Source organism: Micromonas commoda, chromosome 12 (genome assembly GCF_000090985.2).
Source record: "Micromonas commoda chromosome 12, complete sequence".
Taxonomy (NCBI): Eukaryota; Viridiplantae; Chlorophyta; class Mamiellophyceae; order Mamiellales; family Mamiellaceae; genus Micromonas; species Micromonas commoda.
Window position 1 is genome coordinate 98,218 of NC_013049.1, and position 27,890 is coordinate 126,107.

General features: G+C 65.3%; 11 protein-coding genes across 11 annotated transcripts; 7 read left to right on the forward strand and 4 right to left on the reverse strand.

The window, feature by feature from the left end:
* Positions 1–281: 281 nt before the first annotated feature.
* On the forward strand, positions 282–1,106 carry MICPUN_63301 (predicted protein; the record flags this gene model as incomplete). The annotated part of the gene is made up of 1 exon (XM_002508888.1): positions 282–1,106. The coding sequence occupies one exon, from the start codon at positions 282–284 to the stop codon at positions 1,104–1,106; it is 825 nt and encodes a 274-aa protein (XP_002508934.1).
* A 189-nt stretch (positions 1,107–1,295) lies between these two features.
* MICPUN_63300 (predicted protein) lies at positions 1,296–3,025 on the forward strand (the record flags this gene model as incomplete). The annotated part of the gene is made up of 2 exons (XM_002508889.1): positions 1,296–1,557; positions 1,737–3,025. 2 exons carry the CDS (start codon positions 1,296–1,298, stop codon positions 3,023–3,025), a joined length of 1,551 nt encoding a protein of 516 aa, XP_002508935.1.
* A 287-nt stretch (positions 3,026–3,312) lies between these two features.
* Positions 3,313–3,516, forward strand: MICPUN_74472 (predicted protein; the record flags this gene model as incomplete). The annotated part of the gene is made up of 1 exon (XM_002508890.1): positions 3,313–3,516. A coding segment is annotated over one exon (204 nt), but the record flags the coding sequence as incomplete, so codon positions are not given.
* A 1,353-nt stretch (positions 3,517–4,869) lies between these two features.
* Positions 4,870–5,511, reverse strand: MICPUN_71029 (predicted protein; the record flags this gene model as incomplete). Its single annotated transcript, XM_002509145.1, has 1 exon — positions 4,870–5,511. A coding segment is annotated over one exon (642 nt), but the record flags the coding sequence as incomplete, so codon positions are not given.
* Positions 5,512–6,398: 887 nt separating this feature from the next.
* On the reverse strand, positions 6,399–8,961 carry PGI (phosphoglucose isomerase; the record flags this gene model as incomplete). The annotated part of the gene is made up of 2 exons (XM_002509146.1): positions 6,399–8,268; positions 8,328–8,961. The coding sequence occupies 2 exons, from the start codon at positions 8,959–8,961 to the stop codon at positions 7,106–7,108; spliced, it is 1,797 nt and encodes a 598-aa protein (XP_002509192.1). The 3' UTR covers positions 6,399–7,105.
* Positions 8,962–10,448: 1,487 nt separating this feature from the next.
* MICPUN_72027 (predicted protein) lies at positions 10,449–11,096 on the forward strand (the record flags this gene model as incomplete). Its single annotated transcript, XM_002508891.1, has 1 exon — positions 10,449–11,096. A coding segment is annotated over one exon (648 nt), but the record flags the coding sequence as incomplete, so codon positions are not given.
* A 318-nt stretch (positions 11,097–11,414) lies between these two features.
* MICPUN_63294 (predicted protein) lies at positions 11,415–12,254 on the reverse strand (the record flags this gene model as incomplete). Its single annotated transcript, XM_002509147.1, has 1 exon — positions 11,415–12,254. The coding sequence occupies one exon, from the start codon at positions 12,252–12,254 to the stop codon at positions 11,415–11,417; it is 840 nt and encodes a 279-aa protein (XP_002509193.1).
* Positions 12,255–12,460: 206 nt separating this feature from the next.
* On the forward strand, positions 12,461–14,740 carry MICPUN_63293 (predicted protein; the record flags this gene model as incomplete). The annotated part of the gene is made up of 2 exons (XM_002508892.1): positions 12,461–12,619; positions 12,927–14,740. 2 exons carry the CDS (start codon positions 12,461–12,463, stop codon positions 14,019–14,021), a joined length of 1,254 nt encoding a protein of 417 aa, XP_002508938.1. The 3' UTR covers positions 14,022–14,740.
* A 4,518-nt stretch (positions 14,741–19,258) lies between these two features.
* MICPUN_52616 (predicted protein) lies at positions 19,259–21,520 on the forward strand (the record flags this gene model as incomplete). The annotated part of the gene is made up of 1 exon (XM_002508893.1): positions 19,259–21,520. One exon carries the CDS (start codon positions 19,259–19,261, stop codon positions 21,518–21,520), a length of 2,262 nt encoding a protein of 753 aa, XP_002508939.1.
* A 194-nt stretch (positions 21,521–21,714) lies between these two features.
* On the reverse strand, positions 21,715–24,799 carry MICPUN_103588 (predicted protein; the record flags this gene model as incomplete). Its single annotated transcript, XM_002509148.1, has 2 exons — positions 21,715–23,335; positions 23,436–24,799. 2 exons carry the CDS (start codon positions 24,797–24,799, stop codon positions 21,715–21,717), a joined length of 2,985 nt encoding a protein of 994 aa, XP_002509194.1.
* Positions 24,800–26,011: 1,212 nt separating this feature from the next.
* On the forward strand, positions 26,012–27,610 carry MICPUN_109310 (predicted protein). Its single transcript, XM_002508894.1, has 3 exons — positions 26,012–26,354; positions 26,612–26,925; positions 27,029–27,610. Exons 1-3 carry the CDS (start codon positions 26,036–26,038, stop codon positions 27,440–27,442), a joined length of 1,047 nt encoding a protein of 348 aa, XP_002508940.1. The 5' UTR covers positions 26,012–26,035; the 3' UTR covers positions 27,443–27,610.
* The last annotated feature ends 280 nt before the right edge of the window (positions 27,611–27,890 follow it).

The following is a 27,890-nucleotide window of genomic DNA, read 5'->3' on the forward strand; positions in this document are numbered from 1 at the left end:
CGGCAGTTGCCGCCGGTCCAAAAGCTGTCGGGTCCCAATCGGATCGGAAAATGGTTGCAGTCTCCTCCAGGTTCGCGATGACAAATAAAACCGCGTCTCCGAACCGCGTCAACCGCGTCAGATCCTATCGGACTCCCGAAAATATCTCCTCGTCGGCATAAAAACCCGGTGGTTCGTACCAGGAATTCCAGTCATCAGTCGTGGGCGAGTTTATGGTTTAGCGCTCAATTTCGGAAAAATGTAAACGCCACGTCACGTCAACCTGGAAGGTCCTGGAAAAGATGAGGACCGACTGCCGTGTTGAACGCGAAAAAAAAACGTGGAAGTACAATTCATATCGCGCTCCAACACGCACCGCCGACATGCTCCGCATCGCCCTCTTCCTCACGCTCGTCACTGGCGCATCCGCCGCCTTCGAGGCCGTGGTGAATTGCACGGTGCTCGCGAAGGACAACTCGTGCAACGCGGTCACAGCGTCCGCGCTCGCCGCCTCAACCTCGACATTTTGCACGTCATTGGTTGCTCCCGCCAAGGACAACAACTGCTTGTATGACGGCACTGATAAAAAATGCAACTACCAGGGTGGTGGCATGGACCTCAAGCATACGGAGTGGATGACCGCTGAGCAGAAAGCATGCTACGCCGGTGACTCTACGACGGACACCAAAGCCAAGTGCACGGCGCTCACCGGTTGCTACTGGATCGCCAAGGGTGGAGACGATACCGCCGCGGGTAGTTCGTGCGGCTACCCACTCGCAGGCCTTGAAGCGACCGCAAACGGCAAGAGCGCCACCGCCGTCCAGATTGCGTACCTCAGGGCGTCTTTCATGGAGGACGTCTGCACTGTCGTCTCGAAGGACAAGGCCACCTGCAACGCGGACGCGCGTTGCACGTGGAATTTCGACGGCAAGTGCGTCCCCTCCATGAACGCCCAGATCAACAACCTGGTCGAGGGCAGCTGCAACACCGAGGCCGATACCTTGGCGAAAACGTTGGGCGCCACCACCGCCGCCGCGACCGCCGCCGTCGGCTCCGGCGCCGCGGGCTTCTCCAGCTTCGCCGTCGTCGTCTCCGCGCTCGTCGCCGCGCTCTCCCTCATCGCGTGATCGACACCGTGATCGACACCGGGGGAACTCAGCACACGTGGATTTCGTCCGCCGTGTTGCCTTTTTTGGGTTTGTTTTTCTTTTTCCAATAAGCGAACCAACGGTTCGCACGTTTTTCTTTTTCCAATAAGCGAACCAACGGTTCGCACCCCTGCTGACTTGTAATGACCAGATGAAATGATTTTCGTCATGAACTGTTTACGCGTGATCGACGATTTGAGACATTGGCGCTATTTCGCCGTTTCGACGCGCGCCCGCACAGGCGAACAGTCCGATTGTCGTCACGTGACGAGATCGAACGCGAGAAGGATCGGTCGCCCACACTCGCGGCGGGCGCGAATGAGCACCGCGGCTGGGCGCGCCGCCCCGTCGGCGCAAGCCGGCGCCGACGGGGTATCGCGCCGGGATATCGCCGCGCTGGTGTACAACTACCTCAGATCCAACGGCTTCGCGAAGGTCCGTCCGCGCGCCGCGGCGCTCGTCGCTCGCCCCTCTCCTCCTCGGGTGCCCACAACGTTGTTTGAAAAACAGAGAAGCCCGAGATCCCAACCCGCCCGTCCCAACCCGCCCGTCCCGACGCCCCGACCCTTCCCCCGCATGACCCTTCCCCCGCCCCAATTCCCCACGTCGCGCAGGCGGCGAAGCAGTTCAGGACGGACGCGGATCCCCTCCTCGCGCCCTTCCGCAACCGCGTCCCCACCGGCGTCGTCGGACTCGAGCACATCGTCGGCGAGTACGTCGCCGCACGAACGCGCGACGCCGCGAGGCGCGCGGCGATGGAAGCCAACCCGCTCGCGCGGCGGATGTACGAGCAGCTAGACGACTACGCCATGACGACGGCGGGGATCGCGCCGCCCGCGCACGCCCGGACGTATCCCGGACCGCCGACGCGTCGTCATCATCTTCCATCCGACGACGACGCCGCCTTCCCGGCCGCCGCCGCCGCGCAACGCGGACGCGGACCGCGGCCCATCCTCCCGGCGCCCACGCGGGAGGAACGCGAGCGCATGGCCGCCGCGGCCGCCGCGGCCGCGTCAGCCCGGGCACACGCCGCCGCGGGAGCCGGTCCAAATCCATCGGTCCAAATCCATCCAAATCCAAATCCAAACGCAAATCCAAATGCAAATTCACCGCGAAGGCGCAAGCCGACGACGGCTCCCCCGCGCGTGACCACCGCCGAACCCCCCATGGGCTCGCTCATGGACGACGTCCTCCCGGAGGAGGGAGGCGGCTGGCGGCCGTACGAGCTACCGCGCGAGCTCAGCGACGCGCGCGTGCAGGAGAGGCTGGCCGAGTACATCGTCGGCGTAGTGCGTGGCGGGGGGGGGATTGACGCGGGCAGCCCCGGCGGTTGGGGCGGCTCGGGAGGTTTGGGAACTTTGGGCGGCTCGGGAGCAGCTTTGGGAGTAGGCGTCGGCGGCGTCGGCGTCGTCGACGGGGCGTCTTCGTCGCCGGGAGCCGCGCGCGCGGGAGCCGCCGAGCGGGGCGTGCATCTCACCGACCGCGACGTGGAGGAGTTGACGTCGCAGTTGTGGGACGACGCGGAGCTGGGTGCGCTGTTGGCTCCGCTGCTGGGTCCGGCGGGAGGTGGGGAGAGGAACCCTAGGGTTGGGGGAGGAACCCTAACCCTGGGAGGGGGAACGACGTCCGCGGGGCCGTCGCCGCTCGGGGCGAGGGGGCGGACGGCGGGGGGGACGGTGGGCGGGGGTCGAGTTGGGGTCTATTCTCGAGGTGGGGTCGAGGGAGACGCGTTCGCGGACCCGCCGGCGCCCGCCGCGGTCGCACACCGCGTGGGTTCGAAGCGGAGGAAGGGAATCGCGCCCGCGAAGAGCCGCGCGGTGCCGAGTGGGGGCGCGAACCTGCCGCCGGAGCTGCGCGGCGTCGACCTCGACAACCTGCTGGACGGCATAGAGTACTGACGAGTGATTCCGTCGGTGAGGCCAGTTTGTAACACGTACCGAAACGAAAATCACGGACGAAAAAATCCCAATTGCCATTTGGAAAAAAAAAAAAAAATCGCCGTGACGCGACGCGAGCCACACACTCTGCGGCGCCCGATCGCACTCTTTGTCGCACGACGAACGCCATGAGGGCGCGCGCGGTGATCGTCTGGGCGGTGACGCTCCTCCTCGCGCTCCTCGCGCCGGAGGGCGCGGACGCCTCCCAGTCCATGTCCACCTACACCCGCTGGATCCGCGTGGACTACTACGGCGCCCTGAACGTCACGTCCTCCGCCAACGCCACCGAGATCCGCGGCAAGTACCGTCGGCTCGCGCTGCAGTACCACCCCGACAAGCTCTCGCACCTCCCAAAGTCCAAGCGGCGAAAGGCGGAGGAGAACTTCAAGATCATCGCCGAGGGCAAGGAGGTGCTGAGCGACCCGGGAAGGCGGGAGGAGTACGACAGGGTCATCAGCGGCCTGCCGTCGTTCGCGCGCCCGCGGTGGGGCCGCCGATCGGTGTTCGACAAGGAGGAGATCAAGTTCGGGGTGGGCACCGTCCTCGTTTCGTTCTTCACCGTCGGCGCCCTGTTCGTGTCCGTCAACCAGTACGCGAACCAGAAGAGCGACAAGTTGAGCATAATACGCAGCGAGTACTACCAGAACGCGTTCAAGCAGAAACGCAAGGCGCTGGAGAAGAAGAGGGACAAGAGCATGAGCGACATGGAGCCGGAGGATTGGTTCTATCAGTTTCTCTGGGACGAGCGCATCGTGTACCGCGAGGGCTTCAAGTGGACTTTCCTGGGTAAAATCCTGTGGTTTCCGTACGAGTACGTCACCGGCAACCAGGCTCGTCTGGACCGCGAACGCGAGGAGGCGATTCAGAAGGAGATTGACGACATCGCCGCCGAGAAGGCGGCGAAGGAAGCTCGACTCGCGATCCTTCGCCGCGGGGGTAAAACCAAAGCTCCGAAGAAGGAGATCACCCCGGAGGAACGCGCGCGGAAGGAGGCCGAGCGCGAGGCGCAGCGCCTCAGGCAGCGTCAGGCGGAGGAAGAGCTCCGCGACGAGCGCAAGCGTCAGGTCCGAGCGCGGATCCTCGAGAAGATTCGCGCGGGCGACCAGTCGGCGCTGTCGGAACGAGCGCGTCTGTACCTGGAAGAGGCGGGGGTTCCGGTGAGCACCGACGACGACCTCTGCGCCGCGGTGGAGGAGGAAGCTCACTTCGCGCGCATGTTCGACGAGTGCGTAGAACGCGCGGCGGTGGACGATCGCGTCGCGAGGGCGGAGGCGCAGCGCGCGGCGCAGGCGGCGTTGGACGCGGCGAAGGAGGATGAGCTCTTCGGACAGTACGCGCAGCCACCGTCGGATGAAGATGACGAGGAGACGACGGAGGTCACCGAGAGCTTCGCGACGGAGACCGAGAAAGACGACATATACGCGGTCAAGAGGAGCGCGACGAACGACGACGACGGCCGGGGGGAGGGCGAGAGCGCTTACGACAACGCTTACAACGCCGCCGAGGACGAGGAGCTCTTGGCGATGGAGGCGGAGAAACGCGCCAAGAAGGACGCCGCCAAAGCCGCCAAAGCCGCGGCGGCGGCGGCGGCCAAGGCTGCGAACCGGGAGCAGAAGAGAAACAAGAAGAAGGGCAAGTGAGGACGGGCGCGACGGACGGCGCGACGACGATGATTGCTACGGGGCGCGCGGTGCTCTTCACGGCGCCCCACTCGATGTTACGAAGGTACCGACCGGTCTTTTAGTCCGTCGTCCCGGATAGACGTCTCAGAATGCGATGTCCTTGGGTATCGACTGCGCCGCCTCGAGCAGCTTCACCACCAGGTAGATGGCGGCCAAGAACAGCGCGATCTGCAGGTAATCGTCCTGCGGCGTGTTGTTGTTGGTGAAGAACTTCATCGGATCGTTCGGGTCCACGTAGACGTCCTTCATCTCGCCGTCGTCGCTCGAGCCAAACTTTTCCTCGATGGATTTCCCTAACCTCGCGGCGGCGTCGGCGATGTTCTTGGGCAGCGCCGTCGCTTTGCGCGACGACGCCAGCACCGCCGCGGCGCCCGCGTCGCTACCCGCGGGGTCCCATCGCTCGGTCACCTCCGTCGCCCTGCCCGTGATGAGGTTCAGTCTCAGCGTCGTCGTCACCTCCACGTCGATCGCGCCGCCGCTGTTGCGTCCCTGGAGCCTCCACACGATCGTCGCGGCGTCGAGGTCGCCCATGCGCATCTCCGTCACCGCCGCCCTCGCGTCGTCGACGTTATCCTTGATGTACGTGTGGTTCGCGAAGCCCTCTCTGCCCTCGAACTTTCGTTCGCCGTCGTCGTACTTGACGTCCACCGCGAACGGGTTCAAGGAGCGCTTGTCCTCTCGGATGGCGCAGATGTCCGTCGCGATCTGCCGCAGCGAGCTCTCCACCGCCGGGGACGATTTACACACGAAATCGTCGCAGATTTGGTCCAGCGGGATCAATCCCGGGATGGTGGCCTCCTCCGGGTCGAAGGAGCGCAGCGGGTTGGCGTTGCGTGGAATCCCCGATCCCCTCGCGTTCGGCGATCCGCCGAGGATCCTGTTACCACGTCTCTCGGATTTCGCGGTGGGGCTCGATCTCGCGGCGGTGGGGCGGGCGCGGCGCCGGCAGACGACGCGCGCGCGAACGCGCGCGGAGACGGCGACACCGAGGACCGCCGAACTCATCTCCCGGTATCGACTCCGGGTATCGAGAGGGGTGACGCGAGGAGTGTCGATACGCACCGACGAGTGCTGACGAGTGCTGACGAGGCCGGGTCTTTATCCGGGCCCAGCGTGGATTCTGTTTGGTCACCGGACGACGCGGGCGGGAAGCCACTCGCGAGCGGGGCATGGCGAGCGCGCACGTCGCTCGGTGCCGCCTCGCCCTCGCGCGACCGCGCGACGCGCCCGGTCCACGCGCGAGCACATCACCCGCCGCGCCCATCTCGCGCCCCGCGCCCCGCGCCCGATCCCGTCGCGCCGTCGTCATGGCCACCCCCGCGTCCTCGTCCGATGCGAAAACCAACGAAAACAACAAAGCCTTCGCCATCGAGGTGGAGCGCAAGTACGACGCCTCGTCGGTGTCCGTCGAGACGCTGCGAGAGACGGTGGAGTCCCTCGGGGGCGTCACGAAGGGCGTCGTGACGTTCACGGACGTCTATTACGACACCCCGGACGCCGCCCTGGCCGCGAAGGACACGTGGCTCAGGGCGAGAGACGGCGCGTGGGAGATCAAGGTTCCGCTCCAGGGAGACGAGCGACGCTCGGGGGGCGAGCGATCGGTGTTCAGGGAGGTCGAGGGCGCCGGCCCGTGCCTCCGCGAGCTCAACATCGCCCTCGGCGCCCACAACCCCGAGGACGGCTCGAGCGACGACGAGGCCGCGCTCGTCGCGGCGATGGCGTCGTGCAGCGTCGTCCCGTTTGCCGAGTTCACCACGGAAAGAGCCAAGTTCGAGCTGGACGGCGCGTCCGTGGACGTGGACGCCGCGTCGTTCGGGCACGCGGTGTGCGAGGTCGAGGTGTTGTGCGCGTACGCGTCGCAGGTGCCGGACGCGGAGGCTAAGATCGCGTACGTGGCGCAGCGTCTCGGGCTGACGCCGCTGACGGACAGCGGCGGCAAGCTCGAGACGTACATTCGGAGAAAGTGCCCGACGCACCTGAGGGTGCTGGTGGAGGCGGGGTACCTGAAGCCGGAGCCGGCGAGGGCGCCCGCGAGCAAGTGCGCGGGGGGGTGAGCACGATCGGAGCCGGATCGTTCGTTCGCGTGAGGGTCGCGTTGGACGAGGATGTGCGGGTGCGGGATTCATGGATACTCACATCGTAAACCTTTGTTTTCGCATCACAATGAAAGACCTTTTACTAGTACAGCCCCGAGCGGCGCCCGCCGACCCGAGTACTACCCTCGCACGCCGACTGCAAACCCACGACCTTACACGTCCGTCGTGTCATCGTCTTCGCCGCAAAATGAATCGAGAATTCTCGGTTTCGCCTTTAATCTCGCGAACCCGCCTTTTTTATTCGTCACCCGCGAAACGTCTTCTCACGCGTACGAGGTGGGCGGCCTGCACTCGTCGCTGTCGATGAGATCGCACGGGAACACATCCTCCGGCTCGGCGTACTTCAGCTGCGCCTTACCCTCCAGGTACCTGTTGAGCATCGCGGTGGTGGACGGGTTGAAGCCGTCCTTGTCGCTCATCTTCTCGCCCTTGGTCCGCTTCTCGTTCATGGTGGCGCGAACCTTGGACGCGAGCACCTTGCCGAGTTCGACGCCCCACTGGTCGAACGAGTTGAGTCCCCAGATGAAACCCTGGGTCGCCACGCGGTGCTCGTAGATGGCGAGGATCTGACCGGTGGTGTACGCGTTCAGTGCGGGGAGCATGATGGAGAGGCTCGGGCGGTTGCCGGTGAACGTCTTGTGCGGGATGAGGGAATCCGGGCAGTTCTCGGACCTCAGCTGCACAGCCGTCTTGCCCACCGCGAGGGCGTCAGCCTGCGCGAAGAAGTTGCACATGAGCTCGTCGTGGTTGGAGACGATCTCGCCCTTGAGGTAGACGGACTGCTGCGACTTGATGATCCCGATAAAGTCGCACGGGATGGTGCGACCCTGATGGATGAGCTGGTAGAAGGAGTGCTGACCGTTGGTGCCGGGCTCGCCAAAGTCAATCTCGCCGGTGTCGTAAGGCAGCGGCTGCCCGTCGATGGACACGCCCTTACCGTTAGACTCCATCGCCACCTGCTGGATGTGCGGCGCCAGCTTGGCGAGCGCCTGCGTGTACGGCAGGATGGCCCTCGCCGGGCAGTCGAGGAAGGAGACGTTCCACACGGAGAGCAGCCCGAGCGTAACCGGAACGTTCTCCTCGAACGGCGCGGTGGCGAAGTGCTCGTCGATGTTCCAGGCCCCTTCCAGAAACTTCTCCATCGTTTCGAAACCGTACTGGAGCGACAGCGGGAGCATCCCCACCGCGGAGCACACGGAGTACCGACCTCCGACCCAGTCCCAAAACGCGAACGCGTTGTCGGGGTCGATGCCGAACTCGCCGACGAGCTTGAGGTTGGTGCTCACCGCCACCATGTGCTTCTTGACAGCCTCCTGGCCGAGGGACGCGATGATCCACTGGCGCACGGTGCGCGCGTTGAGCATCGTCTCCGCGGTGGTGAACGTCTTGGACACCACCACGACCAGCGTAGTCTCGGGGTCGAGGCCTGTTAAAAAAAAAACCACGTCAGTCAAATTGTCCATACAAAGATTAAAATAAACTCACCGTTGAGCGATCGCGCGACGTCGACGGGATCGACGTTGGCGAGGAAACGAAGCTGCCTGCCCCTGGCGCCCTCCGCGGCTTCTCCGCAGGTGCGCAGCGCGGTGTGCACGAAGAGCGGACCGAGGAAGGAGCCGCCGATGCCGATGGCGACGACGGAGGTGAGCGGCTTGCCGGTGTGCCCGAGCCACTCGCCGTTGCGAACCTTCTCGGTGAAATCCTTGATCTTGTCGAGGACGTCCCAGACGTCGGGGACGACGTTCTTACCGTCGACGTTGATCACCTTGTTCCGTGGGGCGCGCGTGGCGACGTGGAGCACGGCGCGGTCCTCCGTGGAGTTGATGTGCTCGCCCGAGAACATGGCGTTGATCTTGCCCTTGAGGTTCGCCTCATCCGCGAGTTCGTAGAGCTTCGTCATCGTCTCCTCGGTGACGCGCTGCCTGGCGTAGTCGCAGTACACGCCGTTGTACTCGACGGTGAGAGCCTCGCATCGCTTCTGGTCCTCGATGAGGTCCCTGAGGTGCGTCTTGTCGATCTCCTCCTTGTGCGCGGCGAGATCTTTCCACGCGTCGGTGGTGGAGATGAGCGCGGGGGCGTCGTCGACGGAGACGTCGGGAACGCCCTGCGCGACGACCATCCTGGTGGGCGCGGCGGTGTGCGATGTGCGGCCGGCGGTGGTCCTGGGAGCGGTGCGCCTGGCGAGCTCTGCGCGGGAGAGGAGAGGTTGGGAAGGGAGCGCGCGCGATCAGATAAAAGGCCGCGGGCTCGCTCGTATCGATCGTCCGTGGAGATGGAGCAATCCGCGACGGGGCGGGTCGCGTTCGATCCTCGGCGGCGCTCGAGACCCGATCGGATCCGAGGCTCGGCGCGATCGATCGACCGCGGGAGGGGCGGCTCGAACGGGGACGGGGGCGAGGGCGCCTCCGCGTGTGCGCCCTCCCGCGCCGCCCGTCCCGTTCTCGCCCTCTCGCCGACACACTCGGAAAAAAAAAGAATTTGCGTGTAACCGCACACGCGGGTCGGATCGCGATTCGAGCGAGAAAAACGAGTGACCGGGGTGAGAGGGGGGGAGGAATATCGTTTCGAGGGGGGGGGCAGCGAGGCCCCCGTGGGCGAGGGTCGCGGGCACACGCGGGCGGAAAAGGGCGGGCCACTCACTCGGCGCGATGTTAACACGGGCGGAGAAGGCCGACATTGGCCGTGGCGGGTCTGAACGTGCGCCGGGTCGACGACTGCGCGGGGTGAGGCGGGGCACGGGAAGGTTAGCGCGCTAAAACGATGGGTCTGCGCGCGATGGCGGGGTCCCATCGGCGGCACGCGCGTCTTCGACGGGTGAGGGAGGCGCGGCGCCGAGACGCGCGCGTGGGAACTTGGGACGATCGAAGGGACGCACCGGTCGATTCCGCGTGTCGGGTCGCGTGTGCGGGCGCTGTGTCCGTGCCCCCCGCGCGGTCCCTTCGGCTACGCTCAAATCGGAGGCGAGCCCGGGAGGTGACAAAACTCGAAACGCGGCGTGAGCCTCAACTTTCCGGATCAGGTGTCCGCGGAACGTCGCGCGTTCCCAAATTTGACGCACGGGCAAACAGTCTGAACACGGCTTTTATTCTATCCGAAACGGTGACCTGGCAAAAAAGACCTCGGTCTCCCAATCAACGCCCTCGGTTTGAGAAAATATCCGCGGTGCAGGTCGTGTAGGGGTAAACAGACAGAACAGGGCGGCGTTGTTTACTCGCGTTGACTGCGCCACTTGCTTGGGAAGTTTCACCCGCGCGGCCACAGCCATCGAGCGTCGACGACGACGATGACGGTGTCGTCGTGCGTCGCGGCTCGGGCATCCCCGGGCGCGGGCATCGCGTCCCGCGCGCGCATCGCCGATCGCGCGCGCGTGGTCTCCAACGCGCGCGTCGCTTCCCGCGGCGCCCCGCGTCGCGCCGCCGCGTCGGAACGGGCGCCGCCCGTCGCGTCCGCCGTCCCAAAGGTGAATCAATCGAACCATCGCGCGTGCCCACTCCCTCCTCCCCCGCGCCGCCCTAACCCTCCGTCCCGATGCGCCTCGACCCCGCCGGCTGAACCATCGCCCCGCCCGCATCTCCCTCCCGCCGAATCATTCGTCAGGGCTCGAAAGTGCTCGTCGTGGGCAGCACCGGCGGCGTCGGCCAGCTCGTCGTCGCCAAGCTCCTCGACGCGGGGTACGTCGTCCGCGCGGTGTCCAGAAACGTCGACGCCGCGCGGGGCTTGTTCGGCTCCCAACCGAACCTCGAGCTGCGCGTCGCGGATCTCAGGGACGCCGACGCGCTCGACGCGTCGGAAATATGCGTCGGCGTCGACGCCGTCGTGTCGTGCACGGGCACCACCGCGTTTCCATCGGCGCGATGGAAAGACGACAACGGGCCGGAACAGACGGATTTCGTGGGCATCCGCAACCTGGTGAACGCGACGCGAGCGCAGTCCCCGTCGTGCAAACGGTTCGTGCTCGTGTCGAGCATCGGCGTCGAGCGGACGAATCAGATGCCCTTCGTCATACTCAACCTCTTCGGCGTCCTCAAGCACAAGCGCGCGGGCGAGCTCGCGCTGGAATCGTCGGGCATCCCGTACACGGTGCTCCGACCCGGCCGGCTCACCGACGGACCGTACACGTCCTACGACATCAACACCCTGCTCAAGGCCACGAGCGGAACGCGAAGGGCGGTGGACATCGCGGAAGGGGACACGTTGACGCCGGAGGAGACGAGTCGGATCGTGGTGGCGGATTGCGCCGTCGCGGCGCTCTCGTCGACGACGGCGGAGGGCAGAGCGTTTTGCTTGGGCACGAGGGAGGGAACCGGGCCGGGGAGCGACGAGGGCGCGTGGGAGAAGCTCTTCGCGTCGGCGTGAGGGCTCAAGGCACGTGTATTCGCGAGGTGTCTCATCACGCGTATTCGTCGCCAACCTCGCGACGCGCGTGTCCGACGTAAGACTCTTGTCACGAAGGTACAATATACAACGATGATAAAAAGGACACGCGACTGTCGAATCGCCGTCGCGACGGTTCGTCTCCGTTCGCCGCCTTCTCGCGCCGCTCGCCGCCCGGATCCCGCCGCCCCGCGATGATCACACCCCGCGATTGCCCGAGGCTTTCATCTCCGTGTCCGCCTTCTTGCGCTCGGCCTTCTCGTCGCCCTTCTTGTCCGACCCGCCGCTCCGCGCGGCGTATTGGATCTCCACAGCCTTCTGCCTGAACTCCGCCAGATGGAACATGAGCTTGCCGAACTGCGCGCTGTGGGACTGCGGTTCTGAGTACTCGCCCGCCAATGCCTCGAACTTGTAAATCTCCGCTTTGATCTCCGCGGCGGTCATCCGGCGCGACATCGCGGACTGCGAGTAGTTGCCCACCGTACTGAGCGTGACGGCGACTGTCTGGACCAGGGACAGGACGATTGCAAAGTAGGAGAGGTAGTGCGCCATCTGCTGGTCCTGCATCGTGGTCTGGATGCCGACCACCACGGGCACGACCGCGCCGCATATGGCGGCGACCATGCCGAGTATGATGTGCTTTCCGATGTCCTGCTCCGCTTTGAACTGGCACCCCATGGCGACGCGGACCAGCGCCTCGAGCTGCCCCATCTGCGTCCTGTTGATCTTTCCTTCCTCGTAGAGGCCGTCGATTATGTCGAACATCGTGCCGCCATAGTCGTTGTTCGCGCATCCCAGGTACAACATCAACCGCCGCCACCACTGACGCGGTTTTGGCGCCGTGAACTCGTAGGCGTCGTCCCATTGGATGGGTAGGCAGCAGACGGAGACCCGGCTGGGGAGGTCGTGCCTGCGACGCTGCCTGATGGCGATGAGGACGTCGCGCGGCATGGTATCGGAGTTGAGGGTCACCGGATACACGGCGTTGCCCGCGCCCGGGGACATCGGCGGGATTCCTCCCTTCACGGGCGTGGCCATCGTTGCGAGCGACGCGCCGAACTTTCGCGGTTGATGAGTCGATTCCACTTCGGGCTCGGCGAGGGCGGCGGCGCGCTCGGCGGCTTCGCGCGCGGCTCGGGTCTTGCTCGCGGGGGTCTCGGCGACGAACGAAGCTATCTTTGGGACTCGACGGTTCGATCAACGCCGCCTCGGGAGGAGGTCGCGCGTGCCCGGGGTGGCGCGGAATGCGGCAGCGCAATTCCGTCGAGAAAGACGCGTCGAGACGGATGCGGACGGATGCCACGCAAGCAAGCAACAAAAAGTTAAAAAAAAGTCTAACGGCAAACTCGCGTGAGTACCAGTATCACTACTGGTACAGGTCCACCACAGTCGGAGTCATCGTGGTCCGTTCTCGTGGGTTTTCAGGCGTGCGCGAGGACCTCGCCGAGACCCCAGACGGAGCGGCGCCACCGAACTCTCCACGCGGCGATCGAACCGACGCCAACCATGTCTGCGCTCGTCGCGACGGTCGCGCGCGCGCCCGCGTCGCGTCCGCAGCCCCGGCGCCGCGCGGTCGCGCCCTCGCCGGGATCGACCAGCCCCGCGGCAGGGTTCCGCCTCGTCGTCGACGTCGTCGTCCCGTCTCGTCCTCGTCATCGTCGTCCTCCTCCTCCTTTTCGTCGCTCCGTCGGCGCCGCGTCGATGCGGGAGGACTCCTTCGACCTGGGCTCCTACGACCCGGAGATGGACGGCTACGAACCGCCGGAGGTGTCCGTCGACGACGTGACCAAGGGCGTTCGGATCGGCGAAGGGTCGTTCGCGGTGGTGTTCTCCGGCACCGTCGCGGGCGTCGGCGACGTCGTGCTGAAGCAGTACAGGCGCGACGTCCGCGGAAGGGACTGGTTCTCCTTCTACGCGGACGAGCGCGCCATGTGCAGGCGCCTGCGGGAGTGCCCCGGGGTTGCGCCGTTCGTCGGCGTCGCGGGATCGGATTTGTACCTGGTGTGGAGGGACGTGGGCAAGCGCACGCTGGCGAACGTGATGGAGGACGGCGCGTACGGCGGAGGCGCTCACGACGGACGCGGCGACGCGCTGAAGCTCGCGGCGGCGGAGATGGGCTTGAGCGCGTCGGCGACGGATTCGGAGATCTTCGTCGCCGTCGCGCGGGGGCTCATCGAGGCGGTCGTCTCCATCAACGACGCCAACTGCGTGCACCGCGACGTCAAGCCGGACAACGTGCTGCTCACGTCCGCGGAGAAGGGCTCGCCGGGGGGCGCGCGCGTGCTGATGGTGGACCTCGGCGGCGCGGCGGATTACGAAACCGGCCAAGGGACGGATGGGTCGGAAGCGATCTTCGACCCGACGTACGGAGCCCCAGAGCAGTTTGTCAGAAATAAAAGTCGGTCGAGGGGCATCGCGGGTATGTTCGCGGGCTTCGGCGTGAACCCGGATCCATCCGGGGGTGGGGATCTGGAGGCGACGGGGGCGGCGCCCACGGCGGCGTTTGACGCGTTCGGCGTGGGTTTGACGCTGCTGAGGCTGGCGACACCGGCGCTGCATCCGGCGGGGTCGATGAAGCTCGCCAGGAGCGCGATGGACGAAGCGGCGGATCGGGTGTTCCTCGAGGGGAAAAGCGACGAGGTCAGCGTGCTGGACGAGTGGGCGAGCGGACCCGGGAGCGAGTCGTGCGACTTTGGCTTGCTCGATAAGCTCGGCGCGTGGTCGCTGTTGGAGGGCCTGACGCAGTGGGACCCGGAGCGGCGCATGACGCTGGAGGAGGCGCTCCGGCACCCGAGCCTGAACTGACATCCATTATTTTCGACGATCGCGGCCGTGCGAGTCGCCGCGGCGCTGGTCGCGGGAGCGAGAGGGGGCGGGGCGACGGCGGGCTCGAGTTGCGAAAGCGGGGCGCGTTCGAGTTGCGAAAGCGGGGTTCGCGACAACGCGCGAGGTGATGATTATTGAGAAAATGCAAGATCGCTGCCCGTCCAGCTCCGCGCGTGAGTTTTTCGAATTCACGGCGGGCGGGGGCGAGCTCGAGGCAACGCTCGCGTTGCGGATTGTCGCGGCGTCGTCGCGGATGAAAACGTCCTTCCGAAGCTCGTCACGTTTCGAGTTTAAACTTTGGGCACGTCTTTCATCTCCGCGGCGGTTTCGCCCGCGGGTTCCTTCTTGGCGGCGAAGAAGAGCTTCACGCAGATGGTGCTGAACACCGTGTAAAGCAGGAGAGAGTTGGCGTACGCCAGGGAGAAGCGCTGAGGTATGGATGGTGGTCCACTTGTTTCACAGTTGAACACCGGGGAATCGATGAACTCGGTGCAGTACATGTTGTCTTCGTCAAGTGCCAGTTGGAACAGAGAAAGCGCTTTCTCAGGAGTAACCATGCACTTTTCCACGAGCTTCCCGCGTTTATATGAAAGTCCAAGAGCTCGATAAAGCTCATAGTTGGAATCTCTTGCTGCCATGACGAGCTCGTAGTATCCCGCGTCCCATTTGTAATAGCACGAGTCCTCGGCAATCAAATCAAATAGCGGCACGATAGTGTTGTCTCCCTCTCCGGAGTAATTGCTGAACCTGCGCCAGTCGGCGTCGTCGATGTAATTTATGCAACTCGGTGCATAGTCATTCTGATCGACGGTACCCGTAAATGTATAATTTGGGACAACCATGTAAGGTACGAAGCGCCAGTCATCTGTTCCGTCGCTCCCGCCTGATCCCTGGCCCAGGTGAATTGTATTTGAAACAGAGGGGTATGCACTCTGGAGCTTCGGCTCGCACTGTACGGGACCGCAGCCACCCTGGTCAGTATTGGTGATGTTCGCCTGTAACAAGGGAGCAGAATTGTTGAAATGGCCAGAACTAGTTTTTTCCTTCCCTTTGCAGACACAAGTTCCGTTACCGTTATTCGCCACTGGTTCGTAAAGGCTCATTTTATATCTTGGCGAAACAACTTTGGCCTCCACAATGGTACGACAGTGATTAGCGGAGCAGGTGACCTGGGTAAACGGTCCACCTTCATCATCGAACTCAAACACTTGGTAGTTGGGATTCTTTGACACGCTAGTGTCCACGTTGTCTGGAAAATTCAATTCTGCGTCACATCTGCACCGGATATACGCAAACGTGGGTTGTACCTCGGGGACAGTCTTGTCTGCGCCTCGCTTAACGCCGCTGACTCTCTGTATGGTCCAACTCCAGTCCTCTCGATCTTTGTTTTGCCAACCCAATACTTCCTGCCCGGGATAAGCCCCGTTGATATTGTTCCGTTGGAGAAATTCCAGTTCAGCTATGGGCTGACACTCCAGCTTTTCGGCCACTTTTTTTAGAAATTCCTTGTACTTCGTTTGAGCTCGCTGATTGTCTCCGGCGAGGACCCGAGAAACGGTGGGTACATTTGCAGGGCGTTCCGTGTGGGCGAAAGGCTTGTACTCCCAAGGCCCAGTCGTGTTGTCGAAATTGCTTATCGTCGCTGCCGACGGAGGGCGTTTGCGGGTTTGTTCCGCGCAAAAGTCAAAGCCGATGCGCGAACCCCAGTACTCACTCGTCACCAAAGGCGTGCAGTTGTACTTGGGGTATTGGAAACGGTAATCGGTTTCGATCGTTGAAGTGGAGACATAGTTAGCAGGCCCGGAGTAATAGACCATCAGGGCGATGAAAGCTATCCACTGCGAGAAGAGGAGAAACGCGTTGAAAGGGAGCAGGACGTTCTTCGGGGCGACCAGGTCTTCATCGCGCTCCGTGTCGTAAAACTCCGGTGAGATCGGAACGAGCTTCTCGAACGTGCCCTTGACGCGCTTCTTGAGACCCATGGCTGCGGTCGGGATGTCGGATCACGGAAGCCCAGCTACCGCGGAAGCCGCCGCGGAGCGCGGTGACGATAACGCGTGGTGGAGCTGCGCCGTCAAACCTTCCTGATTCTTCTTTAAACTTCTGTTTTTACTGGGAGTATTTCTCAAACACGTTTTTGTTGTGATATCAACGATTCAAGACGGACAGATTCTCAATCTCGGGCTGCTGATTGGTCGGGAGGCATCGGCTTCTTTGTGGAATCTGCCAGAAACAAGTGATCTCACGTGCTTTGCCACAAGCGAAACGAAACCAAGGTCGGACCGAGGTGAAAAAGTAGTCGAATAATCCGCCAAGGACCCGATCCTACCAGCCAGAGCTGCTTCATTCATGTAAACTATTCTTAGTAGTCTACTAAGATTCCAGTTCCACACGAACCGAGTTTGAGGTTAGACTACCCATTCGCCTGACTGGCCGCCGCGCCTCGATGGCGATTTCGCGAGTTCCAAAATAGGGTCGAAAAATAGGCTAGCAAAATAGGCTAGCCGTTATCGCGGTGGGCGAGCATTCGTCGGGGGAGCAGAGGCAATGACTGCCCTCGCTGAGGGCTCGAAAGACGCCACCGGCGGCTCCGCCGGTGCGGCTCTGAACGGCAACAACACGCGGGGCAAGGGTTCGGGCCGCTCGAGCGCCTCCGCGTCCGTCGCGGCGGCGCCGCAGAAGCCCCACCACCGCACCGCCATGCTCCGCGCCGCGGAGAAGAAGCGAGCGTCCGACGCGCAGTTCCTCGGGCGCGAGACGCAGAAACCGACGGGGGATTTACCGCCGTTCTGGTCCACGTCCAAGCACGGCGTACCTTTCAACGCGGGGGACCCTCTGGACAACGCCATCCGCTCGAGCGCCAACGTCCGAGGTGAGCGCCCGCGCCCGGAGTCAGATCCATAATCGCCCGAATCGTCCGCGAATCGTGACCCCTCCAAGGTAACCCCCGCGTCCCCACTCCCCCAACAGCCTCCGCCACCAAGCCGACGAGCAAGTCCATGACCGGCAAGAAACCCAAGGGCGGCGCGGGCTCCATGCCCTCCACCTACGCCTCGTCAGGCTCCGCCTCCCGCGCCGGACGGAACCGACCCGCCATGGGACCCGCGCAGGAGAAGCTCGCGTCCATCCGCCAATCCCTCGAGCTCGGGTCCCACCTCAAAGAAAACGAGCGACTCAGGGCCATCTCCAAGCTCCCGCCGCACGAGCACATCGTCGCGCTCGTCCGGGGCCTGGACCGCGATCCGAGTACACATGCGCCGTGGACCGGGGACTCGATCAGATCGTGGCAAGACGACCCGGAGCGATGCGTTCGACGGTTCGTCTCGGCGCTCGAGGATCGCATGCGCGCCACCGTCGCCGCGGTCGTGGATGAGGAGAACCGCAAGTCCCTGTCGCCCGCGTGGCGCGAGCGCGACTTACTCAACGCGGTGTTCCAAAAAGTGGACAAGGAACGGCACGGGAAGCTCACCGGCGACTGCGACTTGTCGATGTTCATGCGCGCGTGGGGGAACGCGCCGCCGCCCGCGCCGGCGCCGGATCCACGCGGCAGCTCGACGAGGATCCACGTGGCGGACGATGACGACGACGACGACGCCGTGATCGAGCACGTCGAGGACTCCGGCACGGGCGCCGCGCCGGAGGTGTCGGTGTCCCCGAGGAGGAAGATTGGCAAAAAACCCGTCGGCGCGGATTCGAACGTCGGCAAGAAACCGGTCGGCTCCGACTCGAGGCTGGGTAAAATCTCCGAATCCGTCGCGGGTCTCTCCCTGTCGCAGCGACTGGAGCGCGGGCGCGAGTCCGCCTCGGTGTTCGCGTCCATCGCCCTGCGCCCTGTAGACGTTTCCGGGGCGGGCGATCCGGCGCCCGTCGTGACGCAGGCGGCGGCGGCGGCGATATTCGTCAAGTACGGCTACGATCGCGACGGGTACATGCCGTACGAGGTTTTCATCAACGCGCTGCTCTCCGCGCCGTCCCGGCTGCTCGGGATGGAGCCCATCTTCGACGCGGCGGAGGCTGGTAAGCACGGCTTCGACGCCGGGGACGATTTCGCGCACGACGGCAAGATCATATATCCCAAGTGCCGATCGACGGTTTTCCCGCCGTCGGAGTTTGACCCGCGAAACGTGACCCGGTCCTCCAAAGCTCCGAGCGCGACGCTCGAGCTGGAGCACTGCTACGGCTACGCCGGGTTGGACAACACCGCTCCCAACCTGTTCTACCTGACCAGCGGGGAGGTTGTGTATTACACAGCTGCGCTCGGCGTGGTGCTGGACAAGGACAAACTGGAGAAGAAGAAGCCGTGCCAGCGATTCTTCCACGGCCACGACGACGACATCAAGTGCCTCGCGATACACCCGAACCGCGAGTGGGTCGCCACCGGGCAGCTCGGTCGCACGCCCCTCGTCTGCGTGTGGGACGCCATCACGTGCCAGCAGCTGCAGAGGATAGTTCACCCCGCGGGGATGCGCGGCGTCGTCGCTCTGGCGTTTTCGCAGTCGGACGGCGGCGATCACCTCGTCGCGGTCAACTCCGACAACGCACACACCGTGATGGTGTGGCGGTGGAGCAAGGGGGGCGACGACGCGGCGATCGCGCGCGCGAAAACGGTCGCGGGATGGCGGTTCGGGCCCAAGAAACGGCTCGACCGACTCGAGTTTTACGAGGAGAGCGCCGAGGGCGCGGGCGCGGGCGGGAAGAAAAAGTCAGCCACCTCCGCCCCCTCGCAGGCCATGCTCGCCTCCGCGGCGGCGAACGACGGCGCGGGCGCCGGGGGTGCCGAGGGCGCCGTCGCGGCGGCCGAGGCCGCCGCCGCCGGCAGCGCCGCCGCTGAGGCGTGGAGACACGGCGACGGCACCTACGAGCTCGTGGGTGAGGGTCAGGGAATAAACGGACTACCCCCGATGGTCTACGGCGCCGTGTGGAACCCGTTCCCGGGCATGGAGGAGTTCGTGACGTACGGAGCCAAGCACATCAAGGTGTGGCGCAAGGTTAAGGTCGGCGCCGAGGTTCGATGGGTCGGCGAGATGGGCCTTCGCAACGACGGTTTGCGAGTCGCGGATTGCGTACAGCGGAACCCGGGAGACCCGAACACGGGCGAGGGTAAAATCTCCGCCGCCGCCGCGCTCTCCGCGGCGTCCAAGACGTCCTCCCGCCCCGGATCCGCCGCCGCCGGATCCGTCTCCTCGCCGAAACCCAACCCCGCGCTCTCCAAGTCCATGACCCCGCTGTCCAAGCTCGGACCGGCGAAGAGCGCGACGGGCAACAACAATAGGCCCCCGTCGAGGCCTTCCTCCGCGGCGAGAAGGTCGCTCGCCACCGCCGCCGCCGCCGCCGCCGCCAAACCCCCCGGCGTCGGCGAGAGCGGCGCGAAGGGGGCGCAGGTCACCGTCGGCGGCGAGAACATCGTCTCGGCGGTGTACGTCAGACGCGACGTCATCGTCACCGGGTTTCCATCCGGCGCTCTCGGCGTTTGGACGGTGTCGCACCACGGCGACGACGGCGCGCGGTGCCACCCCGTCCACGACGCCGTCGCGCGTTGGACCGTGTCGATGGCGCAGAGAATCGCGGGGGCGCACGAGCCCGGCCCGCGGGTGAACCTGAACGACGGCACGACGACGTACGGCGGCGTCCGCGCGATGACGATGCGAGCGGATGGCGCGACGATGCTCACGGGCGGCGCCGACGGTTGGGTGCACACGTGGGAGCTCGCCGACGGGACGATCGCCGTCGTGGGCAGACCCAAGACGGACGGCCCGGGGAAGCCGCCGGTGGAGAGGCGGCGCGCGGTGCTGCTCAGGAAGCTCGGGTCGAGCGGGGAAACCGCCGGGCCGAACTCGTTTAGGATTTCTTCGCCGTACGCGAACGAACCCCCGCCGGCGTTCAGGGCCATCGACTGCAGGCCGCAGGATTCGTCGCAGAGGCGTTCGCGGGAGGTGCCGTACGAGTTCGTCATGGGCACGAACAAGTGCGACGTGTGGGAGGTTGAGTACAAGCGCGGGATCGACCACCCGCCGACGATCGGCGTGCAGGTGTACGGTCACGTCGCGGACCTCTACGCGATTGCGTCGCATCCCACCGATCCCGACGTGTTCGCGTCGTGCGCCGAGGCGGACAGGGTGTTCCTGTGGAACGCGAACGATCGAACGCTGGCGAGGACCGCGCCCGTCGGGCTCGTCGGGCGGAGCATCTGCTTCAGCGCGACGCCGGTGCCGAAGAGCTCGACGTATTTTCCCGACTGGCGCCCGGTCAACCGCAAAGACGGCGCCCCGTGCGACGCCGGTCACCACCTCGCCGTCGGCGGCAAGTTCGGCAAGATCGCCATCCTCGACGGCGTCACGCTGCAACCGCTCGTGGTGCTCAAGGATGTGCGATCGGCGGTGGACGACCTCAAGTACTGCGGCGGCCCGCGCGCGATGCTCGCCGCCGCCTCACACGACATATGCGTCGACGTTTACGACGTCCACAGGGGGTACACGCACCTGAGCCGTTGCCGCGGTCACATGGCCGCCGTGACCCACCTCGACTGGTCCCTCCCGATGTTCCCGCACCTTCCCGCGCGGCGCATCCTGCAGGCCACGTGCGCGGCGTGCGAGCTGCTGTACTGGGAACCCGTCAGCGGCGAGCAGGTGCTCGAGAATCAGAGGGACGCGCGTTGGGAGTCGTGGACGTGCGCGCAGGGATTTCCCGTCATGGGCATCTGGGAGGACGGCAGCGATCGCACGGACGTCAACGCCGTGGACCGCGCCAAATCCGGCCAGGACGTGTTCGACGAAAAGAGTAAAGAAATCGTCGAGGCGGACGCGTGCGCCGGTGGTCTAGACCGCGCCGGTTACGTCGTCACCGCAGACGACTTCGGCAAGGTGAAGCTCTTCAACTACCCTTGCGTGTTCAACGACGCGCCGTACAGGGAGTACAAGGGCCACGCGTCGCACGCCATGTGCGTCCGGTTCTCGTGCGACGACAGGCGGGTGTTCACCGCGGGTGGGCACGACCGCGCGGTGCTGCAGTTTACCACCCGGGGCGTTCGTCGCGACGAGACGCCCCAAACGTACGCGCCCCCGCCGGCGCCCAAACGAACCTGGGGTCCGATCGACGGCGGCAAGGCGTACGGTTGGATCGAGGAAGAGGCGTCAGCCGCGGGCGGGGGGAGCGAGCGGCGAAATCGCCGGGCGCCGCCCAAGGCGATCGCCGGCGCCGCCGCCGCGGAGGAGGCGCTTCGTCTGAAGCACGAGGCGGAGGAGGCGGCTCGGGTAAAGGAGGAGAAACGGCTCGCCGATCTCGCGTTGGGACCCAAACCGTCAAACGCCAATTACGGACAGACGTCGGCGGGTGCGACGGGAACCGTCGCGGGCCTCTCCGCGGGCATCGCCAAGAGGGACAAGCTTGTCGCCGACGTGGACAAGCCGCTGACGGCCATGGCGGCGCAGCAGCAGCCCAAGCAGCAGCCCAAGCCGCGATACCCGGAACAGGCGAGGTAGAAGAGTGTACAAGTAGACTACATAACCCAACAGGAGGAAATAAATAAGATTATTAACCATAAATGAGATGAACAAACCGCGCGTCGCGACCTTACGGGTAACGTCGCGAGAACGATGTGCAGGGTACGAGGGCGCATCGATCGTCGTTACACCGTGTCATTAAACTACGTCATCGCGACTTCACCGCTCACACGTCACGAGTGCGTCCAAAGCGCGAATAAGACGAGCACGCCGAGGTTGAAACTCGCGTGAACCGCCATCGACGCGAAGAGGTTCCTCGTCCTGCAGTACGCCACCCCCGCCACGGCGCCCACCGCCAGCAACTGCACCGTGTCGCCCGTGTTGTGCTCGTGCACCAGCGCGAACGCGATCGTCGTTGCCGCCAGCGCCCACCTCGTGTCCATCCATCGCGTCAGCGTCGGCAGCATGAAACCGCGAAACACCGTCTCCTCGAGCAACGGCGCGAGCACGACGGTGGTGAGGAACAGCGAGAGCGCGCCGCCCGGTCCGGCGTCGAACGCCTTCTCTATCGTCGAGTTGGAAGCCGTCCCGGATTCGTCGCCGCGCAGGCCGGTGACGTAGGAGAGCGCGGTGACGAGAATGACCGCGCCCCACACCCACGCGCTCGCCCTCGCCGCCTCGCCGAGCCAATCCTCGGATCTCGCCCTTCGCTCCGCCCTGATCCGCTGCGCCCGTCTCTTCTCAGCAAAGTCGGCACCCGAAGCCGCTGGAGATCCCGAGGGACGTCCCGTGCGAAGGCTCCGCGCGACCGGTGAGTCACCGTCCGGCGAGTCACCGCCGTCCGGGCTAGAGCGCTTCTTCTCGACCCGTGGACCGTCGGACATGGACACGTCGTCGCCCGTGAGGGAAAACTGGAACCACCCGGGCGGCAGCGGCGACGCGCTCGATGCGACCGCGGCGACCACCCCGAGCGCCAGCACCGTCTGGATCACCTCCGCGGTGATGACGATGTCCGCGAACGCGCCGGGTTCGTCGAAGAGCGCGGCGAGGTCCTTGGCGAACGCCTCCTGATCGTCAAACGGGATCTCATCCGCGCTCCGCGCTCCGCTGTACACGATGGCGGGAGCCAGCGCGCCCGCGAGGTAGAAGGAAGCCTCCACGGCGACGAGGGTGGCGATGAGGGTGGGGGCGCCCCACGGAACCTCCCAGCGCGGGCCCAAGCCGAGAGGGTCGAAGTCGGGGTCGTACGGCTCGTCGACGGCGTAGTCGACCCTCGATCCGTTGGACGATTTGGACGACGACGATTTGGACCTCTCCGCGCGCGCGTTCTCCATGGCGCGCCGCACGATCGCGCGCTCCTCGTCGTCCTCACCGCGCGCGCCGCCGCCTCGTGATGACGCGCCCCAGGGGAGGTCCGGAAGCGACAGCGACGGCCACCCCGCCGCCTCCGCCCCGTCGGGGGAGACGCCCTCGCCCTTCGTCGTCGTCTCGTCATCGCCTCGCGCGGGCTCGGGCTCGGGCTCGGGCTCGGGCTCGGGCTCGTCCGCGGACCCGAGGAGAGCGTCGAGCGCGGAGATGGTGCCGCTCGCCGAGGAGACGGGCTCGTCGTCCCCGTCCTCGGAGGCGGTCGCGCGCGCGAGCGGGCTCGAGCGTCTCCTCCGCGTCGCCCCCCTCGCCGACGACGGTATCTTCGCCTTGGTCGTTGGGCGCTCACCGGGTGCGCGCGGGAACGCGGCGCGGTGGCGCGCCGTCGCCGTCGCGGGCGTCGGTCGGGTCGACCACGCCGTCGCCATCGCCGCGCGCGGCGCCGTCGTCGCGAGCTTCATCGATTCTCGTCTCCCGAGGTCGCGGTCGCTCGAGCGCGACGATGACGTGTGTGCCCCGCCACAGCCAAAGAGGATGGGCGAGAGACAGGATCTGATCTGCTGATGGGCCGCGCCCAGGTTGGACTCACCACGCACTGCGCCCGGGCACGATGGCCGCGACGGACGGCTGGGACGCATCGGACGCCGAGGAGGGCGAGGAAGCCTGGCGCGAGGCCAAGGCCATCGCCCCGAGGACGTCGACCAACTCATCGGGCGGGGGCGCGGCGTCCGCGGGGCGCTCGTCCTCGTCGCGAGCGTCCGCGGGAGGGTCCTCGTCGTCCGCGGGATCGACGCACGGGTCGCATCCGGCACCCGCGACGACGAAGTCGTCGGGGGGATGGAGCGACGGCGACGACGACGACGACGCGGGTTGGGACGAGGGCGACAGCTGGCAGCCCGGACCGTCCACCCCCAACCCGCCGGTCCCTCGCGCCGCCGCCGGACGAACCCGCGCGTCCGAGAGCCTCGGCGCGAGCAAGGGATCGGCGTCGCGATCGTCCGGCGGGTCGTGGCTGCGCACGTCGCGAGTGCTCCGCCGTTCGATCATCTGCGGCGGCGTGCTCGCGATCGTCGCGTTGGGCGCTACGGCGTACCGGTACATCGCCGACGGAGGAGACGGCCTGCATTCCAAGCGCCTGGACGTCGAGTTCGAGCTCGACGACGACGACGCGCTCGATCGGCCGAGATCGGCGTCGTCGTTCGGGGGATCGCCCGAGCGCATCGCGGGTGGGTCGTCGCTGTCGCGCTTGGCGCATCCCAACGCGGGCGCGTATCGATCACCCGCGGAGCGCGACGCCGCGCTCGACGGGTCCGTCGTGCGCGTCGTCGAGGAAGAGCGCGACGACGACGACGACGAAGCGTTAGACAGCCTCCACCCAACGCGAGCGCCCGCCACGACGGTCGCCGTGGAGAGCCCGGGAGACGCCAAAAGATCGAGCGCCCGCGGCGCCGACTCTCCCGACTCGGACTCCGTCGTCGACGTTCTCGACGGGGTGAAGGGCCTGCGCGGGTCCACCGCGCCCGCGCCCATCATCGGCGGCGGCGGCGGCATCGACGCGCGCGTCGCCGACGACGACACAGCTGTGTCGAAGGAGGCGGCCAAGAAGCCGGCCAAGACACCGGCCAAATCCCCGGCGGATTCGGATACCGCCGCCGACGAGAAGGCATCCCCGCCTCGCGCCAAGAGCGCCGCCGGCGGGGATGACGACGATCGAGGCATCTTCGAACCGATCGACGCCGAAGAAGCGACGGGGACGGACGCGAGGTCGGCGCCCGACGTCGAGAAAGCCGCCGCCGGCGGGGAGGACGAGGAGGAGGAGGAGATCGAGGAGAATGAGGAGGAGGGAACCGACGCCGCCGAGGAGGCGACCGACGCCGACGCCGCGCTCTCCGCACCCCCGAACGGAAAGGCGCCGCCCAAGCAGCGTAAGAGGGACGAGAAGGAACCGCTCATCGTCGCGGTGGAGGACGGCGATCACGCGAACGTGCCGCCGTCCGCCGCCGCCGCTTCCAAAAAGTCCGACGCTAAGTCCTCCGGCGGCGGCGGCGACGACGACGACGACGAGGAGGAAGAGGGCGGCGTCCTCGTCGACGCTCCGCCCGCCGACGTCACTCCGATCGACGCGAGCCCCCCGCGCGCCGATAAGAAGAAGAACGCGACGAAGGGCGGGCTCGACGGGCCCGTCGTGGCCCCTTCCCTCGACGACGACGCGAACGACGCGAACGAGGCGCCACCTAAGACCGGCACGAATGCGAATGCGACCCGATCGATCGCCCCCGCGCCCGTCGCGCTCACATCGGCGCCTCCGCGTCGTCCCCCGGCGAACGCGTCGGTTCCCCCGCGATCGGCCGCGGACGACGATGACGTCGCCGACGCGGCGGCGAAGGAGGTGCTCGCGGACGCGGCGATCGACGAGAGGAGGCGCGACGAGGCGACATCTTCGACGAAGACAAAACTCTCGGACCCCGCGGGTCCTCCTTCAAAGACGCGCGCGTTCGGAGGCGAAGACGACGCGGAGGACGACGCCGGCGGGGGAAACTCCGACGCAGCGATCGCGTCCTCGAAGAAGACGGCTAAGCCCTCGGCCGCCGAGGAGGAGGATGGGGAGGAGGACGGCGACGACGCCGCCGCCGCCGCCGTCGAGGAGGAGGAGGAGGAGGAGGGCGACGCGGCGGTGGCGAAGCCATCGTCGGCGGCGAACGGGGGGGGTGCCGCCGGTGCGACGACGACGACGATGAAGGATGAGGACGAGGAAGACGAGGGCGACGTTCCGCCTTCTTCCCCTTCGGCTCGGTATTAGACCCGAAAACCGCGATGAATCGAACATTATCCAACGTCCTGAACCGTCGCGACCGGGTCGCGCGCGGCGCACGGTTCACAAACCGACAAATTTCCGTCGCTTCGTTTGCCGATCAGGGTTGCCGACGTTTCGAGCTCCCAGCCGCGGAAATTGCCGAAACGGTGCCATCGTGTCACGATTGCCACTTGTTCAGACTAAATGCCGAGTCATCTCGACAATCGAGCCGCGCAATTCCATTTTTCGGATCTCAAAGAATCGCCGCTTTTGGGTTTCTTTCGGCTGAAAATATTCGATCCGAGTGGGTTTGTTACTTTTTCGCCGGGGGCGAAAAGGTGGAATCGCCCCACAAACACGCGCCGCCCTCGTCGACGCCGCACACGAATACCAAAATGCAAGCCTCACTTTCCGCCTCCTTCACGCGCACCGCGCCTCTCCGCGTGCGCACCGCCGCCAAGCCCCGCGACCGCGTCGCCATGCGCGCCGTCGCCTACGACAAGAAGTCCAAAGGAAAGCCCTCGCTCGTCGGCGTCATTAAGGTCCCCAAGCACTTCGAGCACGAGATGGATGCGCTCGTCGTGAGCCACGAGGCGCACATGCACGACACGCACGTGGTCTATAACGGTCAGGAGGCCGAAGAGGGACGCCCCAGGTTCCTCGAGTACTACGTCACGAAGATCAACGAGGTGGAAGATCCCCTCGACACCAAGGGTACGTCCCCGCCCCGATTACCCGGTCGAATTGCAACCCAAAAAGCGGGAAAAATGGGGCTTTTTCGGATTTTCCAATCCACGTCGGCCGGCTCCGCCCAAACAATCGTGACTGCGTCGCAGTGGGATCGAAATTGGCTCCGCGGGTCTGTTTCGCGGTTTATTTTTCCCGAGTTGATTCATGATTTCCGATTCTTTAGCGACGGTTCACGAACCCGGAGCACTGACCCAACCCCGCCGCGACTGAAACAAACGCAGTGTCCACTCCCACCGGCCACCTCCTCTACGCGTGGAACGAGAAGTACGTCTCCGCCGCGGACGTCGATGAGCACATGAAGATCGGCGACGCGAAGTGGGACCAGTTCCCCAAGCTCCTCAAGCTCGTCAAGACCAACGGCCACTTCATGATCGCCGGCCACGGGAAGATTGTCGCCAACTACAACGACTGCTCCGAGCCGTGCACCGCGAGGAAGGGCGACACGACCGTCTCTCTCGGCCTCGTCGTGCCCGGCAGGCTCGAGCGGGACGTCGACGCCGCTTGGAGGCAGCACGAGAGGTGGATGCGCAAGACGGTACGTGTAAACCAGGCCAACCCCGACCCACGCCAAATCCAAATCCAAATCCAAAAAACCAAAAAATAAAAAAAAACTCACCAACTGTTCCCAATCATCGCAGCACGACTTCGGCGAGGGCGTCCACGGCAAGTACGACGACCTGACCCGCCCCAGGATCACCCAGTACACCGTCACCAAGGCGTACGAGCACGTCGACCCGATGGACCCGCTCTCCGCCAAGACCGGCAACGTCATGTACGCGGTTGAGGAGAGCTACGTGTCCCACGACGGCGTGAAGGGCCACATGGAGATTGCGCCCCCCGAGCTCGACATCATGAAGTACCTCACCAACAAGTCTTACGTCCGTTACATGGACGTCGGGCAGGGTCACGTCATCGCCGCCATGCCCCGCAAGCTCACGTCCAACATCGTGTCCGGCCTGGGGAAATTCTTCCAGCAGATCTTCAACCCCGGCAAGGTTGCGGCGTACGCCGGCGGCGAGTGCGACCCCGACGATTGCGAGGAGGCGTTTTAAAGACGGAGACGAGACGAGCGTTTCGACGCGACGCCGCGCAGCGAGAGTCGACAACGGTGTCGACAGGAGGGAGAGATTTCTTTTTCATTATTACCCTGTCTTGCATGAAGACCCCCGAATGAGAGTGCCCCTTTGAGAGTGTGTAATCTAAACCGAGGTGTAAACGTTTTTCGTGAACCGTCGTCGTGATGCATGAGATGAAGTTTGCCCAAACGCTGGCGCGTGGCGTGGCAACGTTCCCTGAGCCACTCGATTGTTCCTACTCGGCGACGAGGTAAACACTGTTGGACCGGCACGGCGCGCGACATGGGGAAGGGAGACGATACGGTCAGGCCGGTGCGGCGCGGCGGCAGCCAAGTTGGCACCGTCCACACGTACGCGTCGCAGCGCCGCGCCCCGCCGGAGCTCAAGTATCTCTTCAAGCGCGGCAAGGACACGGCAGGAGGGG